This window comes from Pyrus communis, chromosome 4, assembly GCF_963583255.1.
Source record: "Pyrus communis chromosome 4, drPyrComm1.1, whole genome shotgun sequence".
Lineage (NCBI taxonomy): Eukaryota > Viridiplantae > Streptophyta > Magnoliopsida > Rosales > Rosaceae > Pyrus > Pyrus communis.
Genome location: NC_084806.1, coordinates 4,162,125 through 4,189,980, shown reverse-complemented (window position 1 = coordinate 4,189,980; position 27,856 = coordinate 4,162,125). Strand labels below are relative to the sequence as shown.

Below are 27,856 nucleotides of genomic sequence, written 5' to 3'. Positions count from 1 at the left end.
TATAAAATTATCGTAAGAATAACATTATTCTGTACGAAAATTTACCGTAGGCGATTAAGCGCGAACACCGGTAAATTTACTTCCCGCCATTTTCTAGTATGCTCAAATGGCTGTTCCTCCTCTCTCAGTCCCTCTCTCCCTAAAACCCACCAATCAGCCAGAGAGATCCCATCTCAGAAGAAATGGATCTCTCCAACATAGCAAGGAAGCTCGACCTCGACGACTCCAAGCACGTCATCCGACGAGCCGCCGAGCTCTGCCGTCTCTGCGACATCCAGTTCGACTCATCCATAATCGGCGTCATAAGCTTCCCTCAAAATCCCAAAATCTCTTATCTGATCAATTTTGATTGTAATTTGCAGGGTGAGGTTTGCAAAGCTGTGATTTGCTTTGAAATCGCCGCCACAAGGTAATCGAGCTTTTGATTTTGCAATCCCGTCCTTTTTCAGATTCATACTGGGGTTTTAACTTTACGCTTGTGATTGCTCTGGATTGAATTCGTTTGTGGATCCGGGCTTCTTTTCGATAGGAAAAAGGCGATAACGTTGAGTGGGATGTCTGAAAAGGCTTACACCAGATGCTACAATTCGATGCAGAACGGTCTCGGGGTCAGGTGGGTTTTCCATTTCTCATTTGGTTCTTCTGATTTCGACGTCATTTTCCTGTTTTGTGGATACCGATTACTGGATTGGATTGTGTGTTGTGGTGGTGGTGGTGTAGGAACAAGCTGGATGTTAGAGAACCGGCAATTCAGTTTGGGTGTGTTCGGATCGTTCCCCTTGTACAAAAGGCCTTGTCTCTGTAAGATGCGATTTCAATCTCTTTTTCGGTTTTTAATGAATACTTTTCATATGCTTGCTTCGTGGAACTGCATGTCACTTGCTAAATGTTCGGCAAAATGCTTCTGAGAGCATCAAGTTCTGGTTATTTGTTGGATGGCTTGGTTCTAAGTGTAGATTATTCTTATTATACTGTCATGTTTCAGTTACAAGGCTCAGTTTCTTGCATCGTTGCCAGCTTCTCGGCAGGCAAGTGCTGGTTTCACTCGTCCCGTGTTCATTGCTGCGGCATTCTATTTGTGTGCGAAAAAACACAAGGAATCCCCATGATTCATCTCTCTCGCTTGATTTCGTGGGAAAAAGGGGACTTCCTCCGTAAGACTTTTAGTCTTTCACTAATTAGTGTCATACCTAATATGTTTGCAGTTAAAGGTAGACAAGCTTAAGTTGATTGAGCTTTGCGGTGCATCTGAAACTGAATTCTCTTCCGTAAGATGCAGCCTTTCCTACTATGCAATAGTCATTTTTGTGGTCAACTACATTTTTTTGTTTCTAGGCTTATCATATTTGTGAGCTTCTTCTGCAGGTTTCGACTTCCATGAAAGACTTGTGCTTTGATGTTTGTGGAATTGAAAAGGAAAAGAAAGATCCCAAGCATGTGAAGGGGAACGGAGGTATATATCTTTTCCATGGTGCATAACTTCTAGATATTTTGCCATCGTTATTCATTAACTTGTCGATTGGCGCGCAGAGCTTCTAGATGTTTGGCCGGAGAAAGGGAAACTTGAGGACGGTGGCTATTCCTTCGATGAAGGAACTGAGGTACTAACTATTAAGGATACAAATGTAATTACACCAGGAAGAGACAATACTTAGAGGTTAAGCAATCTTTCTTTGCTAGTTGTGATAGACTTGTATAAATACCTATAGTGTAAAGTTATTCAGTGAGTTAATGAGAAATATTCTTCTAATATGGTATCACTCGCCTTAAGTCTCACGACCCTCCCTTTTCGATCCCTTTTTTCCCGCTTCTCTCTGCACCGCTTCATCTTCTTCGATCGATTGATCACGTTCTTGATCTTGATCGTGCTTTTTGCTTGAGATTTTTGCTCTTCATCGCGATCACTTCCTCAATCTCCAGCTATGGTGACTACTGCCTCTCCATCTTCCGAATCGGCTTCTCCTGTTCATCCGATTCCAAATGCACTTCTCAACCTTAATTCTGCGATTTCTTCCATCACGATCCAAAACATTGGATCCTTGGTTCCAATCAAGCTTACAACTACAAATTATCTCACCTGGAGTGCCTTGTTTGCTCCGATCTTCCGTCGTTACAATCTTACTGGTCTCATTGACGGATCTCTGGTGGCGCCGCCCAAATATCTTCTTGATTCTTCTGGCAATCGCACTACAACTCTCAATCCAACCTATGTTACCTGGTTTGAGAATGATCAGAACATTCTTATCTGGATTAATTCCACTATCTCTGAATCTTTAATTCCCTACACAGTTGGCGTGACTTCTGCTCGAGAACTCTGGGCGAAACTGGAATCGCGACTCGCCACTGCCTCTCAGTCTCACATTCACGAGCTTCGTTCTCGTCTTCGCAGTCTTGTTAAAGGTGATTTGACTGCTGCTCAATATCTCCAGCAAATTGAAGAAATTGCAGATGCCCTTGCAAGTGCTGGTGCTCCTGTGGAAGACTCGGAACTCATCTCCGTCACACTTCATGGCTTACCTCCCGAATTTGACTCGTTTGTGGATGCTATTCAGTTCCGTATTGGCTCCACAACTATTGATGAGTTGCATGGCTTACTTCTCAGTAAGGAAATTCAACTCAACAATCAGAAGAAATCTGTTTCCACTGCATCGTTTCAGGCGTATCATTCCTCTGCTGGTATTATTCCTTTGCCTGCAAATTCTCCTCCTCAAGGTTTTGCTGCTCCGCATGTTCCTACTTTTACCAATCAAGGACGTCCAAATCGGGGTAATTTTCAATCTCGTGGCAACTCTAGATTCAACAATGGCAGGAATAACTACTCTCGGCATACTAATCAACGATTCCATCGTGGAGCTCGTCCAAATTACTCTTCTACTCGAAAGCTATTCTGTCAGATCTGTCGCCAACCAGACCATGAAGCCTGTGATTGTCCTCATCGCATGGATCCACACTACAATGGCAAAGCTTCTCATTCTGCCATGATTGCTAATACTTCCAATCATAATCCTACCTGGATCGTCGACTCTGGTGCTAGTTCGCACATGACAAATTCGACTGCCAATCTTCAGAATTCAGAAGCACATACTGGTCCTGAACAAGTGTATATTGGAGATGGCAAAGGTTTGTCTATTCTCCACTCTGGTGCATCATCTTTACATACTTCTACTCATTCTTTTTTGTTAAAGAATGTTTTACATGTCCCTGCCTTAAAGCATAATCTTCTCTCTGTGAATCAATTTCTCCTTGACAACTCCTGTTCTATGCATCTTTATCCCTTTCACTTCACTGTGAAGGATCTTTCTTCGGGGATGATGCTTTTTAAAGGTCCAGTTCAACATGGATTCTATCCAATCTCCACATCATCATTACCTGGTACTTCTCCTCATGTTTTAGCTGCCTCTGTCAAAGCTCCAAGACATCTCTGGCATCAAAGATTGGGTCACCCTTCTGTGAAGATTGTCAATAAGTTGGCCTCTCAATCCTGTATTGATGTTGTTGATAGTTTTAATAAAACTTTTTGCTCAGATTGTGCACTAGGAAAATGTTCCAGACTTCCGTTTTCGAGGACTACTTGTACTACCAGCAAGCCTTTAGAACTTATTCATACGGATGTTTGGGGACCCTCACCCACTGTTTCTCATCAAGGTTTTCGATACTATGTCATTTTCCTAGATGACTATACCCATTATTGCTGGTTCTATCCTTTGAAGTGTAAATCTGATGTACTTCCCGTGTTTAAGCAATGGAAATTACTTGTTGAAAACTTTCTGTGTTCAAAGGTTATTGCTTTACGATCAGATTCTGGTGGAGAGTTTGTTAGCATTGCTTTCTCTCAGTTCTTATCTAGCCATGGAATCCACCATCAACTCACCTGTCCTCACACTCCTGAGCAAAATGGGTGTGCTGAGCGTAAGCACCGGCACATAGTTGAGACTGCTCGGACTCTCTTGGCAGCATCTAAAGTACATCATGCTTATTGGGTTGAGGCTTTTGCTACATCTGTCTATCTCATTAACAGGTTACCTACTATCTCCTGATCTTCTCCTTGGTAGTCTCTCTTCAAGAAAGCCCCAGACTATAATTTTCTCAAGGTCTTTGGTTGCAGTTGCTTCCCTTGGCTGAAGCCATACACATCCTCCAAACTCGACCCTAAAAGCAAGCTCTGTGTCTTCTTGGGGTATAGCTTAAATCATAAGGGCTATCTCTGTCTACATCATTCCACTCATAGACTCTATGTTTCACGCCATGTTATCTTTGATGAATCAACTTTTCCATTTCATTCATTGTCTTCCTCTTCATCTCATCTTGTTCTATCTTCCTCCTCCTAATCTTCCATTCCCTATTCTCTCACTTTTCTTCTTTTCCCTCCACCCACGGTTCCTTCCCCACCATCATCCCCATCTCCCCCTCTTTCTGTGAATCCTGCACCACTCTCCCCATCCCTATCCCCCTCTTCCCACCTTGTCTCATCATCCACTTCTGCAGATCCCTTACCTTCCAATTCCTCATAGTCTCCAGCACCTACCAATATTCACCCCATGCAAACACGATCCAAGTTCGGCATTTTTAAACCCAAAGCCCTCACTGCCACTAAGCACCCTATTCCTCCACATCTTGCCGTTGACTATATTCCTACAACCTACTCCCAAGCTTCCAAATCTTCCTATTGGCGCACAGCAATGCAAGAGGAGTTTAATGCTCTTATCAACACTGATACTTGGTCCCTTGTCCCTTCTTCTTCTTCTCCTAACCTTGTTGGTTGTAAGTGGGTTTTTAGGATCAAACGAAAACCCGATGGATCTATTGATCGGTATAAAGCCCGTTTAGTTGCTAAAGGCTTTCACCAGCAAGAGGGCTTGGACTACACTGAAACTTTTAGTCCAGTGGCTAAACCTGTGACTATTCGCCTTCTTCTCACTCTTGCTGCCCAATATGATTGGTTTCTCAATCAGCTAGATGTCAGCAATGCCTTTCTCAATGGCACTCTCACTGAATCTGTGTTCATGCAACAGCCACCTGGCTTTGAAGATCCAGCTAAACCACATCATGTTTGTCATCTTTACCGGTCCCTATATGGTTTAAAACAGGCCCCTCGTATTTGGTATGATAAACTTCATACGACTTTGTCTTCTCTTGGGTTCCAAGGCTCTCAAAGTGATCACTCGCTGTTTGTCAAGCACTCTTCCACTTTGGTATTCATCCTCGTCTATGTGGATGATATCTTAGTGACTGGCCCTTCCTCTGCAACTTGTCAACAAGTCATTTTCTCACCTCAGTGCTCTTTTTCCCATCAAGGACCTTGGTGCTCTTCACTATTTCCTTGGAATTGAAGTCAAAATATCTTCTTCAGGTATCTTTATCAATCAAACTAAGTATACCTTAGATCTCCTGACCAAGGCACGCATGGAAGGTGCCAAGCCCTGCACCACTCCTCTCAGTACCACTAAGCTTGATCATACTTCTCCTCTACTTGACAATGCTTCTGAATATTGGTCTCTAGTTGGAGCTCTTCAGTACTTAACCTGGACTCGACCTGATCTCAGTTTTGCTGTTAATTTGGTTTGTCAGTTTATGCACAATCCACGGATCTCCCATATGTAAGCAGTGAAGCGCATTCTCCGATATCTCAAGGGCTCTCTTGACCTGGGCTTATGGTTCTCCAAGTGTTCTCAGGCTCCATCTCTTCATGCCTTTTCTGATGCAGATTAGGCAGGATGCTCTTTAGACAGGCGATCCACAGGCGGTTATTACATTTATTTTGGCAATTCCCTTATCAGTTGGAGTGCCAAGAAGCAACCTACTGTTGCTCGATCCTCCATTGAAGCCGAGTATCGATCTCTTGCTAACACCGCTGCAGAACTCACATGGTTGTGCAAACTCCTTGCTGACATTACTTATCCTCTGCCCCATTCCCCCTAGTTATGGTGTGATAATGTCTCGGCCATTTCCTTAGCCAAAAATCCCATTTTCCATGCTCGAACAAAGCATGTCGAGATCAATTACCATTACATTCGTGAACAGGTTCTGGCAAATCAAGTCTCTGTGCATTTTGTGGCTTCCCAGGATCAGATTGCTGATATTTGCACCAAGGCTCTGTTAAAGCCAAGATTCCTGTTTCTCCGTGCCAAACTTCAACTGCGGCTTTCTCCATTTCGTTTGAGGGGGGATATTAAGGATACAAATGTAATTACACCAAGAAGAGACAATACTTAAGAGATTAAGCAATCTTTCTTTGCTAGTTGTGATAGACTTGTATAAATACCTATAGTGTAAAGTTATTCAGTGAGTTAATGAGAAATATTCTTCTGATACTAACAACCTAGTAAGCAATTCTAATTGTCAAAACTCAAAAGCAATTGTAAGCTATAATTTTCTCATTCTCTCCTTGACCAATTGTAAGCTATAATTGCCTTTTTGTTAAGCTTATTGACAATTATGTCAATTATTGTATTTGGAAATCCTCAGTCCTCACCTAACCGAGTCAATAGGATGCCGTCGTTTGCACCTCAATGCTTATAGAACACTGTAGCGAACTTTCCTGGAAGTTCCCTTGCCCCCTGTTGACTCACTCTCGCAAGTGTCCACAAAATGGGAATCACCCAGGACAAAAACCGCAAGCTTATAAATAGCTCACACAACCCGACGCTACGTACTCAACTCAAACCCTCATTTCTCATTCTCTCATTCTCCCAGCTGCCAATTTTGGAGCACAGCTATGGCGGACGTTGAAAATCAAAACCCTCTTCGAAATCCACCTCCATACCCGCAACATCTAACGGAGACTCTGACCATCCTCTTGGCCTTAGCTGCCATTCTGATTGCCCTCGGGATGAATCCGAGCCAGTTTGTCAAGCCTCCCTCTGCCGATACGGCTATTTGTGAGTGCAGATTGAATAACTGCCCATGCCTTCCCCCTTACTACATTCTCTCTGTCGTGGTTATGGCAGCTCTCTCTGTTGTTTGGTTTGGACTTTTTGTCCTCTCCGCCCGACTTCCGTACCGCTTCGTTATCTGGGGAGGGCTTGGCTTAGTGTGGGCTAGCTGCTGGATCATTCTGCATGGCATCCTTGCTCCCCAATTTTATAATCCAATGGTTTATTCCTTCAATCCTGTTTTGGCGGTCATATTGTTGTTTAAGCTCAGATTTCGAAATGTCTGGGAGCGTGCAATCCAAGTCATAGCTGACAACTGCAGATTTTGGAACTATATCACGGGAAACTACTAATGTTTGGGTAATGTATGTGTTCATACTTTTCTTACTAAAAATATAATTTTAACCAATGAAATATAATTTTCTCCACAATAAACCCGACATAAGTTTTTTACTCGAATAAAACTCATTGACTAGATTTCACATTAGCAAATATTTAGATTCCGAGAAAAGTTAAAAATTCATTAAACGGAGCCTATGAAATATGTATTATAGAGTTTTTGGGTGAATTTTGATTCAAATATTTTTTTTCAATTGTTTTAGCAGTTGGATTTTTTTTTACTGTTAAATTTGATCGTTTTCAATCTCAACCGTTGGATTTACTATATTTAAAATTTTAAAATTACCCAAATTTTAGATTTCAATCCAAAATTTATTTTAGATCCAACAAGGATTTGATTAGTTTAAAACCTAAGTGATATATGCTTTCTTCTTATAATTATTTTATAGAAAAATCATTTTAATTAATTCATGTTCATCTTTTTTAGAGTATATTTCAGGCCTCAAAATTATTTATACAAATATTACACATGTATACAAATTTCCGACAAAAAAACAAACCCGAATGATACTTGTACACCACATGTTCCATATTTTACAATGATTTGATGTTGCTCAAATACAAAATACACTGAAAATGTTACAAATGTTTTTTAGTTACTTATCTCTTTTGTTTTTGGTATGAGTATCTTATTAATATTTTTTTTAATTATTTTCTATTCCAATGTTATTTTCAGATCAGTGGAAAGATGTAGAGAGAGCTAGTTATCCGCAAAATACCTGGTCCACTCCTCTTATTTTGTCTCTCTGTGCAAGACTTGTTATATATTATTCAGTGGTGTATAATTTTAATATTTTGGATCTCTCCATTGATTTTAATATTTTGGATCTCTCCATACAAAACTTGTTGTATGTTGTGGATCATGTGTAATTTTAATATTTTGGATCTCTCCATACAAAACTTGTATGTTGTGGATCATGTGTAATTTTAATATTTTGGATCTCTCCATACAAAACTTGTTGTATTTTGTTGATCATGTGTAATTTTAATATTTTGGCCTCTCCAATCTTGTGACACTTGTCTACTCGCTTAACCCAATCTGACACTATCAAGTAATCTCGTGGGTGAATTCGATACCAAGTTAGAGTGTTAGCAAAAAAAAAAAAAAAAAAAGTCTCTCTGTTAACAACCTCACGCTGCCGCCTCTATTCCCAAACTACCGCAATTCAAACTCAGAAAAGAAAAGCCACGCTCCCATCCCACCACGACGATCTCCAAATTCCGGCGAATAGATAACTCTGCAATGACTGCTCTACTAAATCCTCTCCCAAATTCCAATGAAACCGATGGCGAACGCGAGCTCGACTTCGAAGCCTTCACCTCCCTTCTCCTCTTCGCGTTCTCCATGGTTTCGTCTTTGAACGCTCGAATATCTGCAAGTGCAAGCGATTTCAACTAGGATTTGCAGCAATCCGTTCATCATTTTCAGGTGGGTCACCGCCGCGATGCCTGATTCAAGAAGTTCAGGTTCGAAAACGGTGCTATCGCTGAATCGATTTCATCGACTTTGTTCCCAATCTTGTAAGTTTGTTAATTTTTGATTGAATGATTGGGTTTAGAATCATTATCCTCTGCAAATTTGTAAATTTATTTTATCTAGTACATTCGCACTCTTGTAAACCACGGAGAGGCCACTCGGAGGTGTTTGAAAAACTTTGAGAGCTAGTTTATTTTGGAGGCCAATTTTTTTTTCTCCTTGATTGATAGTTTATCAATTAGTGCTTTGACAACTAGTTTACTTTGATAATTACCAGCATGGAATGTTTGATGCTTACTCAATCGTGCTATTTTCGTTCTGTCCGTCTGCAACATTTGATATCAATCATGTTCATGCCACTACCTTATCAAGCAGACTGGATTTTCTACGCTTAAGATACATGTTAGATTTCTGATAGAATCACAAATCTTCTCTTTTTATATCGATTATCTTATTTTGAATTCTAAAGCGTGGACTCTGCCTGTACTGCATGGCGGAACAAGTGATATAGCTTTTGTTTTTATGTTCTTGATCAGTCTCATCTTAACAACCTCTCGAGTAAGCCACCCTAGAAATGAAAACTACAGAATGTAACTGTTTGATGCCCTTGAACCTGCAGCCTTCAAGTTACAAGCGGCACAAAAAGATCGAAAAGCGTGCCTACGAGGGTTGGAAAACCTCGGTCCTCACATCTAATGGAGAAACCGAGGCAGAAGGTTTGAATGCATTTCCCTTCAGATTGTTTCACTCTGTACCAATCATGCACATTGAGATGGAAAAACCCAACTGATATGCGTTTGCTCTTAGTTCTTTGTAAGCGGACCAGACAAACTAACCTTCTGAAGGATGTGCATGTACACGTATCCGGAACTCAGAACTTGGAGGCTGTATAGGACGATACATATTTGCTTTCTTGTGCCATACCATCGAGAACGTCAAGCAAAGCATTGAAATGGTAAACGAATTATTGAAGTTCTGATTGCAAACTCATCAGATATCGATATGGAGATTGAGTGAAATGTATCAATAGAAATTTCAAATTTCATCCATGAATACAAGCAGAGTTCATGTTTTTTGGTTGGGGATGGCCTTTGCTCATGAAGTATTTGGGTTGATTTATCGAATGAGACCAACAGTGGCGGAGCCAAAATTTTAACTCAAGAGGGGTTCAAAAGTCTCACCCTAAAATTCTTCCTTGATCCAAGAAAAATAAAGATATGCCCTGTCCTAAGCTACCGACCACCATCGTTTGGTTTTGGTATGATGTTCTTGTCATCCTTTTCCTCAATTCAACTCCCAAAAGTCTTTTTAAGTAGAAGAATGAAGGAAGCTCACTCACCTACCTCCTCTCTCTCCCTCTTCTAATCACCTGAGTCCCTCAAAATTCACAGTGACATTGGTTAACAACATAACAACCACCAACCTTACTTCAAACCTAGTGAAAGAAATAAAGTAAAGATTATAGTTGGGTCCCTAATACCTTGAAATATCTTCGAAAATCAAAGGCATAATTCTAAATTTTTCTGTGTGAAGAAAATGTCAGAGTAGGCCTGAAACCATTCTGATTCTTACAAGGCTATGCCCCTAGAGACCAACATGGTGTCTAGCGAAAGAAAAAATTCAGTATGGTAGAGGGTCGAGTGGTTCCAACCTCTCACACCGTACTCTTTTACAAACTCTCTTTGTTGTTTGGTTAATTTGAGTCATCGTGATAACGTGACAGACTTCTTATTAGACATCCTTACAAGTTCAACCATGTAACGTCCCTACTAACGCATACTTTCATCTAGGGTGGAAGTTTTTGTTGAATTACCATACCAACCGAATTACTAACCGTACCATATCAAAGTTGTGCAAAAAAATTTGTACCATTGGTAATGGTATGGTATTTGTACCGTACCATACATTTTCTGTACAGTAATGATATTCAAAATCATTATCAGTGGTATACCGTACTGTACCACTACTATTAATATTATATCATTTATTTATATAATTAGGTATTATTATCATTATTTATGCACTTTATATTTTTTTAGTAGTCATTTATCCAATCATCTCACCCTCTAACCTTTACTTTCCTAATAAAAAAACCTAAGCCTTCTTGCGCTGTGACTCTTTATCTTTTCACTCATCTAGTCATCGGTTTCATCTATGTTGCTCCCGTTCCGGCAACTCTCTCTTTCTTTTTGCAGTCCGTCTCATCTTCTCCTTCATCAAATTGGGATGTCTTTCTCCCTGACTTCTTCTATCAAGTTAATTTTTTTACAATTTTAAAGAATGTAGAGATATAATTTAAGAATATTTGTACTATTTTCTTTAGGGATGTTAGGTTCTTTCAGCAATTCTTTCATTTATTTACTTCTTGTTTCTTAAATGAATCTCTATAAAATTCTCATAATTAAATGAAAAAGTTTTAGAAACCCAAAAAGAATGGCCAAAACATGTTTGGACCTTGAACTGGTTAAAAAAAAAAAAAATCAAATTTTGGCCCAAAAGAATGGCCAAAAACAAAGTGGTAATTACTATTATCATATCATGCCAACTAAACTATTTGGCATGCCAAAATTCGGTATATCAAAAATTTGGCATGATAATGGTAATAGATTTTGTCATACCAAAAATTTGGTATGATAATCGATACATGAGTTTTGGTACGGTAATCATACCAATACCACCCCACTTTCATCTAGTGTACATGTGTTATTGACATTTTTTTCTTCCACCGTGCTATTGACATATTTGGTAATCGGTGTCCTTGTTTATTCTTTGATCAAATGTTGATGTCATAATTTGCAAAATCTCCAAAATGCCTTCCAAGGAGCACAAGCTGACACGTCGTCCCCAAGGGCACTGTGGACTTTCCACCCTCCCGCGTTTTATTTGTCGGCTTTGAAACGGGGGAAAATTCTTCCACTCATTTTTCAGTCAAACCCGGCGTGCCCTTTTTTAGTCCGTCCCACAGGAAATTAATGCAAAACCCTTCCATTACAAAAGAATGAGGATCGTCCCCTTCAGATACTCTTTGTAAGGATTACGAGGATTTTTAAATCATATAATATGAATTTTTAAATTATGTTCGTTTATCGTGTATTATATAGTTAAAAATTATTTTAAATAATTTTATTTAAAATTAAATATAAACGAGACCGGATAAAAATTGATCACACGTATATGATGAACAAATATAAATTAAAGATCTCTAAAATCCTTGCAAAAATCCGAAGCAGAAAAGAACATTCGTTACAAAGAATAATACCGTTGGTCCCTCCAGCGAATCAAAAGCTCCCACCAAATCACAGGACCCACAAAACGCCCAATCCGTGGAGTCCACGTAGCGAGCTCACCAGAAGAAACGACTCCACAGAGCTAGGCCATAGTTTGGATGAATGATATTTCTGGGTCTCTCTCTCCTCTCTTTCTCTCTCCTCTCGCTTTCTCGCACATTGTTTCCAACGAGCCTGCTGTTGAATTTAAATAAAAATCAAAACTTGACCCACCTTTTTCTTCAATGATTTTTGATATAAATGTTTATCCTGAATATTTTTAAGTTAAAAAAAACTTGATTGCATTTCCAACCGACGTCAATAATAGTGGAAATTTCCTATTTTGGTTTAGGGTTAGGATATCTTTCTCTAATTTAGGATTTTGCGAATTTGGGGATAAATTCGAAACGAATCGATACTTCTCATGCGAATTTCGATTTGTGGGTTCCTTTCTTCTTCTTGATAGTCGGGTTTTTTTTTTTTGAATTCTTCCGAAAATCAAAAAATGGGAATCGAGGTTTCCGATGAGCTGTTGGGAACTTTCGTCCCGGTTTTGATTTATTGGGCGTATTCGGGGATTTACGTGCTGCTGGATTCGTTCGAGAAGTACCGTTTGCACACCAAGAAGGACGAGGACGAGAAGAATTCGGTCTCCAAGCGAACGGTGGTCAAAGGGGTTCTTCTGCAGCAGACGGTTCAGGCTATTGTCGCTATTATCCTGTTCACGGTAACTACTTCAATTTCCTTTACCTTTCCCTGTTTTTTGAGGCTAAAATTTGGTTAATTTCGCATTCTCGGAAGGAAAGAATTAACCTTTGATCAGGTTATGAATTGGGAAAGTTTAGTTTTTTTGTGGGTAATTAATATTGTTTGGTTTGTTGGGGTTGGGGCTGTCAAAATCTGGTTAATTCTCCTTTTGGGGATACAATTCTGTAATTTGGTTTTGCATAAAAGTTTCTGTTGTTTCCTTTCTGGGTTGTGTTAATTGTGTGGTAATTGTAGCAAACAGGCTGCTAAGCCGGCAACCTAGTTGCATAATACCTTGAACTTTTCATATCGTTTTCTATTACGTGGTTAGGAAAGTAGTTGGAAATGTGATGATTGCAGGAGTTCCTGCTTCTTTTGGTTGGTTTGGCTAATACAATATCAGATGCGAAATATTTGTCCTCGTCTTGTTTTATGCTGTTTAATGATCCTTAACTTATCGAATGAACTGAACAGGAAAGTAGTTGCAGGAGTTCCTGCTTCTTTTGGTTGGTTTGCCTAATATAATATCAGATGCGAAATATTTGTCCTCGTCTTGTTTTATGCTGTTTAGTGATCCTTAGCTTATCGAATGAACTGAACTTTAGGTTTTGGTGATCTTATCCTCTTTCATTATATTGTTTTTTGTTATCATGCTATATGACATTTCTTATGATCTAAGCTTCATCTTCGAAGACATTCGAGTTTTCAAGGGATGGACTTGTGTGTTTACGCAAGCTTCTTTCATTTTGTTGTTAGCATATGAGGAAATTGTAACATGAATATAGAAAATTGGGCTTCTTCGGTCTGTTTAGGACAAGTGAACCAGAACTAGTCTAGCTGTGGCCACCTTCAGTCAGTTTGGATATCTGCTTTCTGAAAGTATTACTTTGTAGAGCTTCTAGCTCTTGAAATGTATTCACTTAACTAATTAGGTGCCCCATTTCAATGTATGTCATAAAGTAGTACAAACTTTTAAAAGAGGATAGTTAATGATTGAATATCATTAGGTGGCGAACATTAGGTCTCTCGTCCACCTTACTGGATTTCCTTTATTGTTGATCTATGAATTACACTAAACAGTTTGATAATTGTTACCATCCCAGGTTCATTGCTTCCCATATGATAACCATTTTTAGGGAGTAAAACCAGAATCTTCACTATGCATTGTGCATGTAGCTTTGTTCACAAGTCCTTGTTAGGGTTCCCTTTCCCAATTGATACATGAAAGACAGTCATTACTATAGCTCTTCCTCATTTATGTGGGGATAATGCCGTGGTAGTTTTGTTTTTTTTCGCAAAAAGAGTGTTTTTATTGGTAGCACCCTGCCATCAGTTATTTTCCATTTCCTGACCCCTGCTTCAGACCTGATGCATCATCTGCGGTATACTCATATTTGTTTGCTGATTTTAACTCACGTAGCTTATGACTTCTTTTTAATTGACAGGTGACAGGAAATGATGGTGGGGATGAAGGTACAAAGTCTTCTTTCATTGATCTAGCAAGACAGTTTGTTACCGCAATGGTGGTTTTGGATACCTGGCAATACTTTATGCATAGATATATGCACCACAACAAGTTCTTATACAAACATATCCATTCCCAACATCACCGACTTGTTGTACCCTATGCATTTGGAGCTCTGTACAATCATCCTGTGGAGGGACTTCTCCTTGATACAATTGGTGGGGCCTTATCTTTTCTCCTCTCTGGTATGTCTCCTAGAACCTCCATATTCTTCTTCTCCTTTGCTACCATCAAAACAGTAGACGATCATTGTGGATTGTGGCTTCCGGGGAACCTTTTCCATGCATTGTTCAGAAATAATAGTGCTTACCACGACATCCACCACCAGCTCTATGGAACCAAGTACAACTTCTCCCAGCCATTCTTTGTTATGTGGGATAGAATACTTGGTACGTACATGCCTTACTCATTAGAGAAGAGAGCAGGTGGGGGCTTTGAAGTGCTGCCTAAGAAAGTAGAGAAGGAGAACTGATTCTTACACAAGGAAACACGAATCTATATTTGATTGTACCGGTATTTGTTGTTTTTCTTTCTTAGGAAACCACACTGCCTAAATATTGTGTATATACATATACGGTGCTGTGCCTTACTCTTTTGTTTTCCTTTTTGGATGAGTTTTAAAACTTAGTCGTGGAATCAGGAATTCATGTATTAAGATAAATTCCGACATTAGCTCCGGTGGTTTCATTCCTCCACCGGATTCTGTCATTGTGAACTACATTTGCTTTTGGATTGAGGATGTGAACGGAGAAACCGTTGTGGGGGTCTACTTGCTCATGTAGTCTAATTTTCACTATATTGTTTTCAAATTTCTGTTCGTGCTGGAATTATCAACATTCTTGTGGTGTCATATTATCCGAACTCCGTTTAATAAAGACATGGCCTCGTTTGGCATGCCGTACTAGACATCGGATAGGACTACTTAATACGAATTAGGTGTTTGGTGCCACTACGTATTAAATGGTTAATTTATCAAGGCCCGCCCATTTTATATGGCTCACGCCGTATAACTTCTCCGCTAAAAAACCTCTGGATTATTTAGTCGGGTTCTCAAAAAATGCTAAAACAGAAGTTCATCGTTCTTTCCATTTTCCTCGTGATTTGCTTGTGCGGCCATCTTCTTCTCCAACTGAAAGTATTCCTTCTTCTTCTACTTCTTTCTCTTGTCGACTGATTTCACAAATTCTTATCACTGCCTTTTGGGTTTTCTTCATCGTCGTCACCAAGAACTTGGTCTTTTTAACTGCAGACTCCTTCAAAGCTCTGATTTTTGGATAAAAAGTTTGCTTCATTCATAGGTATTTGAGCTTTCTGCCTTTCTGGGTTCTAATTAAAGTGAATCTTCATCTAATTTGATATGGGTTTTCTTTGGTTTTACCATTTTTGGAGCTTTTAATGTGGATCTTGGAAGAGTAGTATGAGAAATTGAGAGGTGGAGTTTTGTTGGATTGAAAGGTTCATCATGCCAGATCAAAGATGCTTATCTGATATGCCTATCCCAAAATTTGATCGGTGTATGATTAATTCGTTTTTTTTTTTCCTTCAGTTTTTCCTTTTTTCCATTTAACATAGGTTATTATGTGCAAAGTTACTAAAATTATTTTGGTTTGAAGCAATTTTTCTCCTTTCTTTTATCTTTTTCATTGTTCAGCAAAGTTTCAAAAATAATAATAGTTTGAAGAAAATAATATTTGTATGAAGTGTTCCCATTCTGTACAGTGGCAATATAAATAATACGATTATCAGTCCGATCGCACTAAACGTCCAACTAATTGAGTCAGTACTATTCGGTAATTATTTATTTCGACTAAAAGAGTAATATAGTCCGAGCTGAGCTGTCAAACGAGGCCAATGCGTATAGGAAATAGTTTTACCGGTTACAAGTTAACCAGAACTCACTGTTGTGCCGAACTGATCGCTCTCTGCATTATATCAAACTCTACCATACCTTTCTTGCTGATAATTTGGAAAGGGTTAGTTTAGAATGTCGACTGAGGAGCGAGGACCGACCTCAAATCCATTCACTATGTTTTGGTTATGAGACAATATGATATTCTAAATTACTCTATTAGGATGGAAATTCGAACGCACACCACTAAATCCTATGCATCGTTTTTCTGTACTAGTAACCGGCACCTGAGGAATGGTAAAGGATAAACGGATATAGTTTTTTGTTTAAGATTGATGGTTCTTTCGATTTTTGTAAGATTCATGGTTCTCTTGTGTGGTGCTCACTTTGCCACGCTTTTCTAGTTAGTTCACAACCATGGTCCTCAATGTTGTCCTCTCTCTCTCTCTCTCTCTCTCTCTCTCTCTCTCTCTCTCTCTCTCTCTCTCTCTCTCTCTCTCTCTCACTTATGGCCGCCATCGACCACTTCTTCCTCCTTGAATTTACATCTTCACGTGCATGTCTCTAGGAAACAATTCGCATGTCAGGAGTTTATACATTTTTGTGTCTCGTCTATCTTCTCGTAAATTTTTATATACTGTGACAGGCAGATTTCTCTCGTTTTAACTTTACTTTTCTTACAAGGTTACGGGGTTTATTGTGCCTGCCTCTCACCTCACAAGGTTATAGTATAATGTGTACACGCCTTGACGTGCAAATTTCTCTCGCTCAACTCTACTCTTCTCAATGTTCTCATGTCAAAGATAATTGGAATGCTTCTAAAAGCTTTCCCAACAAACAACATAACCATTGAGCTTTACTGGTACAAAGTAGAAACCCAACTGTCGTTAGTAATCCCTCATATTATTGTTCATTCGGATTTTAGTTCTGGGATTGAAATACAACGACAACGACAAACCCTTATCTCATTAAGTGGGGTCGACTACATGAATCCTAGAACGCCACTACGCTCGATTTTGCCAAAAATGATTGTTGAATTTCCTTTTCTGCAGTTGACTTGTTATCCTTCTATAATCCAAAATTAAATATTTAGTCCTGGCATTTGAAATGGAAGGGCTAAAAATGGGCCAGTGTATTTATAAGCAAGTTATGGCAGATTTTGATGCTTATCCAATTATGCTCTGTGGTTTTTAATGGGGGTATGAATGTTTCATGGTGAGATTATGCCATTTTTTGGCAGACATTCCTTCCTTTAAAATTGAAAGATCGACATTAAATAGTATATAGATGGATAGAGTGGAAAAATAATAGTAAGAGGAGACTAAATTGATTGAATTATTGGCTTTGGAGGTTGGATTCAGGAACACATGGCAACCCTTCTGGCCTTTGGCCACCCTCTTGTTTGAACTTTTTTTTCCGAACTTATGAAATTTTCTAGCCCCCATGAGGGACCTAATGTAAAGAACGTTATGTGTGATTATTGAGGGATTTAAATTGACAATGAATTATGAGGATGTTACTTGTTATATTAATTCTTAATTTGTCGATATATATGAATGGTTAAACGTTCTCAAATTGAATGAATTTTTCTAGACATGAGCTTTAGATGAGAATAAAGAGAACCAAGGTTGTGATTATCACTTTTTTACAATGAAATGATGTTACATTGTCATTGAACGAGAAATAGTCCAATAAAAATAATGTCACGTCGTCCATAATGAAGGAATGACTCAAGCCATGGGCTGGCCTAAGCCAGGTATTGTCCTGATTATCTGATGTTGCTTCTAAGACCAATATAAATTCTCTATGCAGGACGTCTGCTTCATATGGACAATCATTTCAAAGATCAGATGCGTGCTTCATACCCAGATATTACTTGTTACAAGTGGGAAGAAAATCCATCCCAGTGTGGGGTTTGATTGAATTTTGGATGTGGGCCGGGATTGATTGAATTTTGTGTTTCTGATGATGGGGAGCTTTCTGTTCATAAAACTGGACGCAATGTTTCTGCTATTTCTGTTTCTACTGAAATTCAAAGCAACTGTGAAGGATGAAAGAAGTGTGAAAGATTCGCAACTGTTTAACAGTTTACCGTTGTCTAGGGCTTTCTGCTATATATATATCTTCAGGTGTGGTCCTTGGAGGGGAATATAGACAAAAGATTTGACAACTCGACCATGTTAGCTTCCAGTTTAAGCTGCCTTTTTGTGAAGCATTGAAAGTGGAGTGTTTGGAGCCTCAGGTTTTGAATCCACAAGAATATAAGAAAAAAAAAAGAAGATAAATTTGTAGCCTTCTAAACATGTCAAGGAAGAGGAAGCATTTGAAAAACAGTTTTCCGGCGCGTGGCGGGAGAAAAGTGCTTGTGCACTGCCGTCTGCTGACCAGTTTGTTTGTAATAGGCCAGCAACGCACATCAAATCTTGCATTTTTCTTGCAGAAAAGGTTGGAACGAACTAGTAAGAAAACTAGTTAGATACAAAGTTAAAAGAGCTATTGCGTATTGAAATTGGATAGTCAGCGTATATTTAGCCGTTAAATTCAGTATTGAATGTCATACATTAATGTATTGAAGAAATTTTTATAATGAGGGTACTCTACCTCAATGTATAGTAATCATTGCCTTTTAACTTTTAAGTGGTTTAGATACACTTGTTAAATTTCTTAAATTCTTTAGCACACATCAACCGTTAAATTCAGTAATTGTTATAGCCAGCACTCTAAAACTTTTAAAGAAGCAGCTTTTGGAATTAATCACTACTACTACAGAAAAATATTTAATCATACATGGTAGAAATTCCAGAGAAAATTATGATCCATACATTATATATACTGCATTAATAAATAGATTTACTTTACTACATGAACAAAAGATGTGAAGCGTGCGGTGAATGTGAACGAGGGAGCGGCCGTGCTGCAAGAGCACGCTGCCCTTGGACTCTGGCATCAAATCCTGTAAGCTTACTAGTTGTCTCCGCTTGAAACCTTGTCCCTGGCACGTATGATTCTGCCCGGCGGAGCGTGACGTGCTGTTCGAAATAGCTCTTCTCATGTTGATATGTACTTCTGTGTGCATCTCCGGCAACTTTCACAGATTTCTGGCTCGTACAACCCAACAGCGCTCCGGCGCGGTGCCTCGGAATTTCCTTGCTCATTCTTGCTTTGGCATTCGTAGAATTTGGAGCCATTTTAGCTGGTCTCTGGTGATCTTCGAAATCGGACATCATGGAGATGTCAGCAACGCTGGCAGTGACCACACTCCACTCTATGCTCGCCTCACTCGGCGCATAACAATTCGTTGGCGTCACAGAGCCGGCATCTGATGCTTGCCGCCCAAGAAAAGGGTTTGCTCTGCCGGTGAGGCTCTCAATCTCGAAAAGATCCGAACTTGCATCACTATCCGACTCGTTGTTGTAGATTACATGGCCAGAATTCGCCGGAAACTCATCCCACGGCAGCATTGTGAGCTTTTTTTCGAGGGCGAAAAACTTGTTTCGCTTCCCAAACACAGGGGAGCCAAACACTTCCAAAGACTTCCTCACTTTCTCCGCCTCCTCTTCTGCTTGCTGAAAAGGCAGCATCTTCGCCGGCAAACTCCCCGCTCCGTATTTTGAAGTTGGGAAAGCAAAACAGTTCTCTCTTCCCGACCCAACTCCTAACTTATCGAGCTTTTTGCTTTTGTTCATATCAACTATAACTTCATCAACAATGTCCGCCACGCCGGGAGGTTTATGATCGATTGGTGTAATCGAGCAGCCTGTGTTTGCACCATGGTTGTTCTTCTTGAAGCTGATTTCTCCGATGTGTTCATCCACATCAACCGAATTCTTATCCAAACACGAACAATTGCAGCCAAGGCTGGCAAAGAAGTTCTTCCTCTGTCTGTGTCCCTCACTTGTGTTTGTCCGGTAAGGATTTCTCGACGCACTTCGAAGCAAGGCGCTTTGGCTGTTCAAGCTCGATTCAACACTCGGAGTCCCCGGCTGAACCCTTATCTTCATGTGATCCATACTCACTGGTTTATCCTTGTTGTGATGGTATTTCTTCGTGCTGCTGCTGCTGCCGCTTTTCGAGCTTGTCACGCTCGTCTCCTCATCCATCACTCCATTGAAGTATTTTTCAGCTCCAAAAACTCCAATTTCTTCGTCGTCAGCTGCTTCCTTCTTTGTACCCAAGTGATTGTTATTGTTATGCTGCTGCTGCTCCTTGCTCACCTGATCGGCAAGTTTACGCACGAAGGCTTCCTCATTGCCGCTCAAGTATGACGAAAAGGAGGCATCACGGTTGGCGGCGTTGTTCTCGAATGGAAAAGTTTGCGATATGTTCGCCATGCTAGTCGATTTTAAGGTAACCATAGCCATAGAGAAGAGAACTCAAAATTCCCAAAGAAACTTTTTTGATACAAGTGATATTACCGAAAAGCTAAAGTTGAACCAAATTCTAGACCTCAAGTGCAGGGTTGAATTCTCGAACAAACTCTATACAACAAAAAGTAGAGAAAACAAATTGGTTTAAAGCACATAAAACTACAAAAAGATGAAGAAAAAAAAAAAACCGAAAAATAGAAAATTTGAAACAGAAGATAAGAGGGATCGAATCGAAGGAGGAACTGAATTGAGGAGAAGGAGGATTTTGGTGAATAGTTCAGAGGCTCGGAGAAGACAAGATTGGTGAGAGAGCTAGTTGAGAAGTCTTCTTGTATATGTAGAGGTAGAGGATTATCATGGAACATGCAAAGTTGTACATTAAGAGGGGTAGGGACATGTTTGCTTGGTTGCCTAATTTGACAGTTTGTCATTTTTCTTCAAGACGAAAAATCATTGGTTTTCGTGTTACCATTAGAGAGAGAAAGAGAGACATATATATATATATATATATATAGAGGATTTAGATCATCTCCTGAGCTAATGAAGAGGATCCTCATGATCTATCATTGTGGACCGTTGAATTTTTATTCAACGGCTATAATTATTATAACTTTAAAAAAACCTCATGTTTGTAGCCGTTGGATAAAAATCCAACAGCCCACAATGATGGATCAGGAGGATCCTCTTCATTAGCTCAGAAGAGGATCCAAATCCATATATACACACACACACACACACACAATATCTGACTTGACATGTAATTTTCCAAGAAATCCGCCAAATGTACGGTACGTAAAATGTTTGGTTCGATTTCCATATCTGTGGATGTCATATAACATGGTCCTTTAATTTGCTTTCGAACATTTGGACGCCTACAAACATGAGAAGCTCACATCAACTTGTTGGGTTCCAAAAATACAGAAAATTTTCAACTTATGATTCTCTCTTCAAGGACATATGACTAAGAACAGATCTAGAGCAGTAGAGCTACCCTCTCTTGCATATATAGGAAATTTTAGTAGGGCAATGTGATCTTGTGATTTGGCTAGACACTCTTAGAAGTAGCATTTTAGATACTGTACAATCACGTGATCAGACTGGCTACTGAAATTTTTTACTTACACATAAATACACGTACATGACTTGGCGCAACGGAAAAGTTGTCATTTTGTGACTAAAAGATCATGTGGAAACAGCCTCTTTGCGAAACAAGGGTAAGACTGCATGTCCAGACCATAGCAAAATGACTCATTTTTACTTGAACTACATTTAGCAAAGAACTTCAGATACATGAATGTATACTCTCAACTACTTGAACTACAAACCTCTTAAATAATCATCCCTTTCAATTTCTAGAGAATAATCAAGAGTATGGCTTCTATGTGAAAAATAAATATTTGTAGTCGATCTGATATACAAGCCATTTGATAAAACAAATAGCACCCATCTTCCTTTGTTAATGAAGACACAAAGAATTTGTCGTCTCAATATCCACAGATTGCTGTGTCTTCTGGAGTCTGAACACCATTTATCTGTCTTTTTTTTTTTTTTCTTCTCATCAGTCAGAAAAATTATGCATCAATAATTGAGAAACACAGTGAAAAGATTGCAAACAGAGTCTGTGTAATGTGTTGCCGGGCCGGCGTGGTTAGTCAAAGACTCTGACAAGTTTGTTAGAATGTGAGCATCCAATTCAATACAAATTGCCAGTGAGTGAAGGGGTCCACGATATTTTAAATTTTTATCATAAGACTTTCATATTTAATGTGAGATAAAATTTAACCAGATAAGAGACGCATCTTAATTTTGAAAATTTTAGTATATTTATGAAATTAAAGGACATGAGGATATGAATATTACACGCAGACATTGTCTTAATGCTTGAATTCATTGCTAAACCAACAAATTTAATTCCATCCCATCACAATAAATTCCATCGTTGTTGGTTTGTGCCTTCGGTTTCAAGAAATCTAGTCCACACGAAATTTTACCGTCGAAGAAGTCCAAGACTCCAAACCAAAGACCTTGTCAACAACAGTTGGCCAGATTTATGCAGTTTTCATGTCGATGTTACGAGCCGTCGAATCGTCCACGAAAATGGTAAAATCGTATAAGTGGAAAGGAAACCTTAAAAACCAGAGAATATCGATGTTTCGAGTTCTCATTAATCTGCACGGTGCAAGTCATACCTCAGAATTTCGACAGTCAGCTAAGGAAGCTAGTGTTTGTTCGAATTTTGGCCTCCGTGGCATACACGATTAATAAAAAGAAAACTAATGAAAAAAGCTTGAAAACTTTGAGTTTTAACGATAAGGACAAAATAAAAGGTAAAATAAATAGTACCAGAATTAACTTTTTAGTATACACTATCATTATAGTGAACAGTATCGGGAGCTTTTCGTTAAAGTGAACATAATAAAAAGGGGTTTTGTAAAATGAATGACACTCTAAACATACAAGCAATGTAGCTCTGTGGCTTTGTTTACTTGTAAATTACTACAAAGCAACATGGCGGAAGATAGTTAACGAACTTGGATTGTGTAAGCCCTCCTCCTTACTAAGTATGAAGTAGTCGGGCAGCAAAAGTGGGCACTGGAAAAATACACATCCCTGTGAGGACTTGTAACAGAGAACATTGCCAGCTTAGATCCACGTTGAGGCCTCGAGGCAGTCCTTTAAGGCGTTCATTGCACGGAGGTGGAGTTTCCAACCCAGTACTGCTTGACAGCAACCAATACCTTCTCTGGTACAAGGGGACCATCCTCATGGTCCACCATTTTAGTATCCCATCTCATTCCTCCGACTATCTTCTTCACCTTAACTAATACATCGACTTCATCACGGAATATAACGGCACCTTCTGGCCGCAAGATCCGATCCATCTCTAGAAGAATGTCTTCCCAGTTGCATCTGCAATACATTCAATACAGCTTAGCAGTCAGAGAAAAGCAGAAGGAAAGAATAAGCAAAACATTATTGAATTGGTCTTGGCATAAGAAACAATCTGGAATTGAGGAAGTTAGTTCTACGTCTACTATTTCAAGTATGGGATCCCCGTCATTACTTTAACAACTACCCCTCATTGGATCTACATATACTATCCCTCATCGAGATGGTTCCGCAACACGACAGTCGGATTCTTACTATGACAAGTTAACAAATAGTTGGTATTAGATGTACATATACTATTGTAACCAAAACAGTCGCTCCGCCCTCAAACTAACAGGCTTCATGTAGCATCGTTTAGCAGCAAAGTGCTCAGGAAAATCACTGTTGGACCGTAAAAGAACGTCCTAATAAGTTTACTGTATTAACCATTCTTAATCGTTCGACATGAATAATAAGGCAGGCCAATCCAATAAGCTTCAAGAACAATATTCGACCGAGAAAAAGCACAAAGGGTAGAGAGCCAAGATTGAATGAAACTAAACAAGTTCAGAATGTCAGGTTGACCTAAATGAGCTTAACATCATCAAGGTCAATCCATCCATACTGAAACCAGCAATAGAATCAAGCTTAACACTGTTTTCTATGTACTGAGCCCACAAAATATCTCATTAGGTATTACACCAAATAATTTGAGGATTGAGCTAAGGCTTTCTCCGTTGGAGTGAAAAAAGAACTAACGAAAGCCAAAAAATAATAACTAATAAAGATATACAACTTACTTTCCATTGTACAAACTGAAAACACCATGGGCATGAATGAGGTCATATGTCCTTGGGTAAGTAGAGAAACCTTCACACCTGATATAGAATCACCAGAAAAAAGAATAAAATGGTTGGCAAATGAACAAAATTAATGAAAGCGAAATCTGCACCAGGACCTCACAATTATTTAACACATCCTAGTAACTTTTTGTTTTAAGGAAGAAATGATTGGTATATATAATTCACTTCTAAAACCGTTTTGGACATAGCCATACACACGCTGTAAAATACGCAGCACAATTCTATTGACATGTTTTGACTTCTCTGCCAGATGACATTTATAGCAGGAAAGGACATTATAATGGTTATCTTGAAAGCACATAGTCTAGTAAGCGTGGTAAATATAGGAATGTCAACAGAATTTGCTAAAAAGGATGCTCTAGAGGAACAATTAGACAAGGGAGAAAAGTTCAGAGTAGGGTACCAATCATGGTAGATTCCAATCAATCCTCGCTCATAAACAACACCCAGTGTATTTTTCTCAGCTATTGTGGGCACCACATTCATGACCCACAATTTTGGAGATTCAATTGCTGCAGCAAAACCACCCAAACCAGCATTCATATCCATAATGTTGCGATACCTTCCTGTGTCTATTAGTTTATTGATTCGTTTATAAGCATTCACGTGCTTCTTCCATTTGTTGTTATCCTCCTCGTAGTCCTCAACAGAAACTCCAGGAACAGACCCACTAGAAATCCTGGGGGGAACAGCATAAAGCCTTTTTGGAAACGGCTTCAACTCCCCACTGGAAACTTTAGGGTATGGAGTTATGCATCCCTCCATTTTCTTATACCTGATAACAACCCAAATGAAAAAAAAAAAATAAGAAAAAGTATATCTATGTTAACAGCATAAGCTGATACGTGGAGTTTTCTTATTTGTAACCTGACCAGAACTCAGGACCCCTTTGATGCAAAATTTGAAACTAGAAATATTTCTGCAAGGCTTTTCATTACAGATAACTACAGACCCTGTTTGCTAAAAACTTTAAGGTAACAATATTTGTATACCATTCGCGTTCATTTAAAAGTAGTTGCCCCATATTTTTCCATCATCATCCTACACATGCTGGCATTTTTTTAAAAGTTGAAACACACAAATTGGATGCATGCAAAGTTATTAGAGGAGACCAAAAAAGAATCAAAGTCTTCTTATCAATTGATAACTGAACAAAGGCCTCCAAGTATTAAAAAAATGAGAATGGTAAACAAAATTTAAGCACAGGGAAATACCAGACGCTATCTGCTTCATCAGCTTTACAAAAGTTAGCACGGGAATCATCTTGTCTGTCTCCACATGAATCAGAATCTACCCTCTTCTGCCAAATGGCAGTTTCACCCTTCTCAGACTTCTTCTCCCAGCAAAGAAGTTTAGCAGCTTCTTCAATCTGTCTCTGTTCCTCCTGAAGATCCTCCTTGGGACGCTGCCATGCTTGGTAATTATTCTTCCAATTGATTGGAGGACCCGAAAGCACCCAATAACCCCCAGGCCTAAGAACTCGGTCAACTTCCTTGAGATATTTTCCATCTGTACATAACAAATAGAAAAATTAATGCTAGAAATGACTACTGATTATTAGATATCAACAATTCATACCATGTAGTAGTATTCTGAGTTTGGTGTATCTAATGCTTACCATTTATTCCCCATGGAATTAAGCAACGAGAACAATGAGCCATGTCAAAGGCTCTGGATGGATAGGGCAGCTTTATTGTACCCAGAACACCAATAACTGCAGGTACACCCCTCTCAAGAGCAAATTGGACTTGTGCCTCATGGGAATCTCTTGGCGCAAACGACATGGCAAGAACATTTCTACTCAACAAGTATGCACCCCAACTGGCAACCTACGAAAAATATACCATTGTTACATCATATGGATCACACAAATAGAAGAAAATGTCAAATTTTCTCCCAGATAAGAGAAAGGGAAAACATAAAAGAATGGAATCAAGGCTAAAGATACAGTGAACTGGGGGGAACACAACATACCCCACAACCAGTGTCCAGTGCAGTTCTTACTGTCCCATTCTTTATTGGTATCACAGCAGCAAGCTGATCAATATATTTATCAGCCCCTTGAGGAAACTGCGTTCCCCCACCAGGGAATCGAAAAACATTACCCTCATATTGGATCCAGTTCTGAACAGCCTTCTCAACCGTCAAGCTCTTATATGGTGCATTGGCATATGGTACATAGTCACGGCTCTTTGGCCAGGGGAATGGAGTTACATACCCCTTTGGTGCTGGAATAAGGCAATGTAACTTTTCTTCCTCAGGAGGGCAATGCCTCTCTCGATAATTCATATCTTCCCTTGGGAATGTCATTGCACGCTTCTGATCTTGGCACGGGGTGTAATCAGTGTAACGATGATGACACGGTTTGAAAACTTTGGGCTTCAATTCAGATTCATCGATATTTCCAACTTCACCGGCATGGTGGGAATCAAAACTTAGACTCGGAATAATATTGCAGTCAGCCTCATTCTTAGTGATCGCTAAAGCGATACCATCTCCCTTTCCAAAACCACTTCTCTGCCAAGCACCCAAAATATAGAAAAAACAGCACAGACCAGCTACAATAAAAATTTGCACCGAGCTCCTAGTCCGACCATCTGCATTCGCTTTCGGAGCCATTTAGCGCCTGAAATAATTCCCAAACTAATTCATTACCACAGACAACGAAATCTGAAAAGTGCAAATCCACTACAGCAACACCCCAGACACACACATACACACACATACACCCCACCACAAACCTGTCTAATTACGATTTACGTGCATCGTTAAGTCAAAAACCCCAAAACCCACATTAGATTCGCTTAACTTAACATCATCTATACAATTACAAGCAAAATCAGTCCATAGATCCAGATGGGTTCAAATTCTCTGATTAATCAAGAACATAAAGACTACCCTATTAACCAAGCTACTACAGCATTAAGTATAATTAAATGATCCAAATGCATCCATTACTAACTAATTAAGCATCCTTTTAAATCAAGAAAATACTCTTTAATCACTATAAAAGCACAAAACTTGCATACTGGTTAATGCTCTGTTTGTTTAAAAAGAGCTAGTGAGAGAAGCTTGGAGCTTTAAAAGTTAAAACTCCACAGTTTCTTGTTTCCCAAACGAGACCAACAAAGATTAGAGCTTTCACTGTGCTGAGTTCAAATTCAATTTATCAAAGACCAAGGATCAAACTCTAATTAACCCAGAAAACGCTAATTAAGCAGCTGATTAAACACAGATTACTGAAAATTGCACAAGAAAAAAAGGGGGTGCGAATGGTCAGATCACTTACCAATTACATTAAAGAAAAAAGCGAGCAGAGGGTCGAGATCTATCCGCCGTATCAGAGAAAAAAGGGAAAATCTTTCTCTCTTTTTTCTGTGTGAATGATGAGGGAGAGAATATGATATTATGATGTAGAGAGAGAGAGAGAGAGAGAGAGAGAGAGAGCGTGGTGATGGAGGATTCAGCGCTGAGATAGTAATGGCGGTGGAGACTTGTCGCAAAGCCTCTGAAAAATCTCAAAAAGCTTTAAAATCTGGTGACGGAGGGCGATGAGATCCTTTCCTGAATTGTGGTGGCATTCATATGGGGAACTGGATTTTACATTTTTTTTTTAATTTGGG

General features: G+C 39.2%; 4 protein-coding genes across 4 annotated transcripts; 2 read left to right on the top strand and 2 right to left on the bottom strand.

Moving 5' to 3' along the window:
* The first annotated feature begins 182 nt into the window (after positions 1-182).
* LOC137731702 (origin of replication complex subunit 6-like) lies at positions 183-10,415 on the top strand. The gene is made up of 9 exons (XM_068470887.1): positions 183-408; positions 508-613; positions 721-801; positions 986-1,095; positions 1,204-1,268; positions 1,366-1,453; positions 1,531-1,601; positions 9,368-9,464; positions 9,556-10,415. The coding sequence occupies exons 1-9, from the start codon at positions 183-185 to the stop codon at positions 9,639-9,641; spliced, it is 930 nt and encodes a 309-aa protein (XP_068326988.1). The 3' UTR covers positions 9,642-10,415.
* Positions 10,416-12,157: 1,742 nt separating this feature from the next.
* Positions 12,158-15,055, top strand: LOC137730949 (sphinganine C4-monooxygenase 1-like). Its single transcript, XM_068469969.1, has 2 exons — positions 12,158-12,741; positions 14,207-15,055. The coding sequence occupies exons 1-2, from the start codon at positions 12,520-12,522 to the stop codon at positions 14,756-14,758; spliced, it is 774 nt and encodes a 257-aa protein (XP_068326070.1). The 5' UTR covers positions 12,158-12,519; the 3' UTR covers positions 14,759-15,055.
* Positions 15,056-18,905: 3,850 nt separating this feature from the next.
* LOC137732480 (protein PHYTOCHROME KINASE SUBSTRATE 1-like) lies at positions 18,906-20,799 on the bottom strand. Its single transcript, XM_068471794.1, has one exon. It carries the CDS (start codon positions 20,494-20,496, stop codon positions 18,994-18,996), a length of 1,503 nt encoding a protein of 500 aa, XP_068327895.1. The 5' UTR covers positions 20,497-20,799; the 3' UTR covers positions 18,906-18,993.
* Positions 20,800-22,812: 2,013 nt separating this feature from the next.
* Positions 22,813-27,856, bottom strand: LOC137731491 (probable methyltransferase PMT2). Its single transcript, XM_068470611.1, has 7 exons — positions 27,523-27,856; positions 26,208-26,859; positions 25,852-26,062; positions 25,448-25,742; positions 24,637-25,008; positions 24,171-24,248; positions 22,813-23,412 (listed from the first exon to the last, which is right to left on the bottom strand). The coding sequence occupies exons 2-7, from the start codon at positions 26,850-26,852 to the stop codon at positions 23,187-23,189; spliced, it is 1,827 nt and encodes a 608-aa protein (XP_068326712.1). The 5' UTR covers positions 26,853-26,859; positions 27,523-27,856; the 3' UTR covers positions 22,813-23,186.